This window comes from Macrobrachium nipponense, chromosome 22 (genome assembly GCF_015104395.2).
Source record: "Macrobrachium nipponense isolate FS-2020 chromosome 22, ASM1510439v2, whole genome shotgun sequence".
NCBI classification, from domain to species: domain Eukaryota; kingdom Metazoa; phylum Arthropoda; class Malacostraca; order Decapoda; family Palaemonidae; genus Macrobrachium; species Macrobrachium nipponense.
The window spans coordinates 12,590,517-12,595,516 of NC_087213.1; the positions used below are offsets into that span (position 1 = coordinate 12,590,517).

The 5,000-nt window shown below is 34.7% G+C and overlaps 1 protein-coding gene across 6 annotated transcripts in view; it reads left to right on the forward strand.

Moving 5' to 3' along the window:
- LOC135198498 (protein FAM135A-like) overlaps window positions 1–5,000 on the forward strand; it is a 315,487-nt gene that overhangs the window by 233,951 nt on the left and 76,536 nt on the right. For all 6 annotated transcript variants that reach the window (XM_064226097.1, XM_064226099.1, XM_064226100.1 and 3 more), the window contains exon 3: window positions 4,525–4,604. In XM_064226097.1, coding sequence (XP_064082167.1) covers window positions 4,525–4,604 — 80 coding nt within the window. The remainder of the gene's footprint in view (window positions 1–4,524; window positions 4,605–5,000) is intronic.

Genomic DNA, 5,000 nt, shown 5'->3' on the forward strand with positions numbered 1-5,000 from the left:
TGCTTTTCACCCTTATCGTTGATTGTTTCTCGCTCCAAGTACTGGTTGATTTTTCACGATGATCACCAAAGATTTGTTGCAATATTAGCTACTTTTTCCAACCAATATCAACTGAAAGTTTGTCATCTGTATGGACAAATGTTACCAATATCAGTTACGTTCTACTCACTGCTTTTGAAGGTTAAAACGGCGAGAGAGTGGAAAATTGACAGTAAATATGCTTATTTGAGACGCCTTCGTATTTCATAAATAATTTGAAGATGTCAGTTGACAATGTCACAATTCGCTTGACACGGCCTCACGCTTCCGTATGTTGACGCCCCCCCCCCCCCCCTCAAAAATGGGTTACGAAAATATCTTATTTTGAAGCAAAGAAGTGTCTCTAGGATGTGCTTGTACGTGAGCGTGTGTGTGATTTATTATATATATAAATATATATATATATATATATATATATATAATAATATATATATATATATATATATATTATATATATCTATATATAATATATATATATATATGTGTGTGTGTGTGTGTGTGCATTAAGCTACAAATGTCCTTTAATATCTAATTCGCTCTACTCGGAATTAATATTTTTTCATTTATGTAAATCCGATGGGGAATTTTTTAGTTGGACGAAATCATTATCAACTAAAAATTCCCCTTCGGTTACATAATGAAAATATATTAATTCCTAGGTAGAGTGAATTAGATATTAAAGGACATTTGTAGCTCGAATAACTATATAGTAATATATATATATATATATATAATTATATAAAATACATATAAACATATACATATATGTGTGTGTTCTTACAAATATGTATATGTATGCTGCGTGTATGCTCTTTCCCAACTTATCCTCCCATTTATTACATTTAATTTTCAAGGTTTGACTTTATATCACAATAATACTGCTTGGCAGCAGAAGATATAAAAAGAACGCCTAGATCCGGGAAAGGGACTTCGGAAACACCAGCAATGATAAATACACTGAATCTCAGGCAGGAGGAATAGAGGAACGTGGCTATTTATTGCGAGCTGTGGGCTGTGGGCTGTTAGCGCGCGCGTCGTCGCTTGGTGAGTGAGAGAAAGGAAAACGGGTGGCAAATTCGATTTGAAAATGTCAGAAGCCGAATCCCTTTAGCCTTTCCTCGCTCCGTCTCTTTGAGTGTTTTCTCGAGAGCTATAAATAAGAATCACGAGGAACACGGAATGCACGGGGACAGATTAAAGAAAAGACATATATATATTTTCGTTGCGCATGCAATTTGTCTCGAATGCTTTTGTATGGAGAGCGACGTCTGGGTTTACAGAGACACCCGCCGTGGGCTGTCATGTCAAGTTATCATGGCTGATGTGTGTGTATATAGAGGTATATATATATATATTATATATATATATATATATATATATATATATATATATATATATATATATATATATATATATTATGTATTACACAGAAAATATATATGTATATATGTAAGTATGTTAATGTATGTTTTTTATAGAAAATACATTATATATATATATATATATATATATATGTATGTATGTATGTATACACAGAAAAATATATATGTATATATGTACGTATGTAGTATATGCTTTTTGTATGTATAAATACATTATATATACATATATATATATATATATATATATTTATTTATTTATTTATTTAGAGAGAGAAGAGAGAGAGAGAGAGAGAGAGAGAGAGAGAGAGAGAGAGAGAGGTGGCAGTGATTGGACCACAATGGCCACTTACCTCCTCGATTTGCTTGTGTGTATATAAATGTATATAATATATATATATATATATATATCTATTATATATATATATATATATATATATATATAATATATATATATATATCACGCAAGCAAGCACAAACTCCTAAATATGAATCTTAAGTTTACGAGATAGTGGAATCCCCCCCCCCCCCCCCATCAGTTTATGAAGTTACTTAAGGACCCCCATCCCTTTTGTTTTGGCGTCCCTTGTATCCTTGTCAGAACGCTGACATCTGTCCTTCATCTCGGAAGCATTCTATTATATTCACCCTCTCCTCCTCTCAGTAAGGTCGACTGATCTCTCTCGAGTGGGGACTTGTGACTTATACCCCGAACTTATTTCTTTGTGCTCTGATGATCTCTCGAGCTGTACCAAGCACTTATTTTTTCATGCCGTTTACATCTCCATATACGTGTTTAATTCTTATATTGTGGTTCCTTTTAAGAACTCTGAATTGATGTTATTTGGTAAATGTGGATTTATAGCCAGTAGCTATCTCCTGGGTATCTTACAGAGTCCTTGTTTACACCTGATAGCTATTTTACTATGCTCTGCATGTCTGGATTTTTTGTTTTTTTTATATATATATATTTTCCGGTGTTCTGAATATCTCTCTAGTTATATTTACTCGAATATTTTAAAGGGTTATTGTTTTTTATGGGTTCCATCAGACTTCATTAGTCCCTTACACAAATAAAATGCCTTAAGCGCTTCAGTGGCGTGATCGGTATGGTCTTGACCGGCCACCTCGGTGGCCGCGAGTTCGATTCTCGGGCGCTTCATTGAGGGGGTTAGAGATGTCCATTTCTGGTGATAGAAGTTCACTCTCGACGTTGTTCGGAAGTCACGTGAAGCCGTTGGTCCCGCTGATGAATAACCACTGGTTCGATGCAGCATAAAAACACCATACAAACAAACTTAAAAGATGTCTCGATAAGCACCTAACGCTTTTACAAAATCTCTAGATTTGCACTTAACGTAAAGAGTACATTTTCTGTAGTACCCTCAATCTCTTAACCAACAACTTGCATCGCCGAAGGCATCCCGCCTTTCTTCCCCCGTAGAAGGGTGGTGCCGTCATTGTAACTCACGTGGTGCACTGTAGGCATTACCTCAGGTTCTTTGCAGAGTCCTTTCGGCCCCTAACTGCAGCCCGTTTCATTACTTTTACTATACGTCCGTTCATATTCTCTTTCTTCCATCTTAATTACCACCCTCAGCTGACAATTGTTTCAACATTATTTTCAGCGCTGAATGACCTCGTAGGTCGCAACATTTGGCCTTTGGCTGAAATTTCATTTTCCAGTTCCAATTTCCGCCTTTCTCCCCCTCCGTCATTACTTTGAACTTTGAGAGGTGCTCGTTTTTGTGCTTTGTGCTTGGAAGTTCTAAGGATCATGACTGTAAGGTTAAGACTCCCAATGATTGGACTGAATCTCTCGGTGGTAGCTCATGACAGAGCCGTGATCTGCTCCCTGTACCTACACTCTGTTTTATTCCATCTGTCCATCCGCTTGTGGTGATTGCGCATGGTAACACTGCGTCCCGGGCCTTAAATAATATCCTATTTCGAATATTAACGGTGTAATTCGCATACAGTAAATTATCAAAACACTTTTCAGTTGCAAATGTACACCAAGATATCCTTTTATTGACCTAAAACTTACACATAGCGTAAGTATTTAAAGCCCGGGACGCAGTGTTACCATGCGCGACCACCACAGGCGGATGGACAGATGGAAAAAAAACAAAGTTTAGTCATTAAGGTTATTGGTAATCCACAAGAATTTCTCTGTGCAGGAGCTTTAATCTGGTCTGTGTTAACCCTTATGTTGTACTGTCTTCTCTTACACTGGGAGTAAGTCTACAAACTTCTTTGTTGTTAGATTTAGAGGGGGGGGGGGGGGGGGGGGGGGGGCGGTTAGAGAAGCCGTATGGTAGAGCCTAAAAAGGTGACGTTTCGCGTTGAGTTGAAGATGCAAAGAATTTTATGATTTATTTGTCAGAATGAAAATGTAAACAATCAAGAATGTGCATGTTAAACAGTACAGAAAGAATTATTTCTAATAAGATATAGAATATATATTTTTCATTTTTTAACCGTCTCCTGTTTGTTATCGAGAGAAAATACTCTATTTCAGGGATTCTCAACCTTTTGATGACTTCAGACCCCCAATGAATTGCACAGTATGGTTCCATACCCCCTTTGCTTAAGTCCCCTCAATTTCCATTTGCTGACAATATAGTTTAATATACTTAGTTTAATGCGTATTTTAGGTATGCATAGCTAGGAATAGAACTTACAAGAAAATCAGAAGCATTTATAGTTTTACATAGTTATTTATTTACCAAATGTACCCATGTATACATTGACACATTAAAATCAAATATTTACAAATATCCAGAGATCAAGTCCCATACCCCCAGCATGGAGTTCTCATACCCTCAAAGGGTATGGATACCCCCCCTGTTAAGAACCCTTGCTGTATTTCAATGTTGTCATGTTCTTTCATTGTGCATTCCGATTGTTCCAGTATAGTGGATTACACAACTTCACCTTTCTTTATTTCTTTCCCCTTTTATTTTATATATATATATATATATATATATATATATATATATATATATATATTATATATATGATATATATAGTATATATATATGTGTGTGTGGTATTTTTTTATCAATGATTGCTGAAGTAAATATATATTGTTTTCTTATTTCAGATACTACCAGCTTCGTATGTACCTGAAGTCCTCTCCCAAGATACCAGCCAAAATCGAGCTTAGTTTACCCAGAAATACAAGTGAGTACGATTACAATATTCATTTTCTTTGATAACATGAGGAGTACTCGCAATACTTTTATGTGTGTATATATATATATATTTAGTATATATATATATACTATATATATAAATATATATATGTATAATATATATATATATATATATATATATAGAATATATAAATGAGTATGTTTTTTTTTTAATTCATCTTATGTAAACGGAATCTTAAGACATTAGGGTTCGTCGTTAGGCCAACAGATAATGAACGAAACTGTCTTTTGCAATTACTTTGTTTTTATATTTTGCCTTGAGCGCTGCTTCAAAGGGGAACACCATTGTGCTTTATATATATATATATATATATATATATATATATATATATATATGTATGTGTGTGTGTAATGTATGTATATA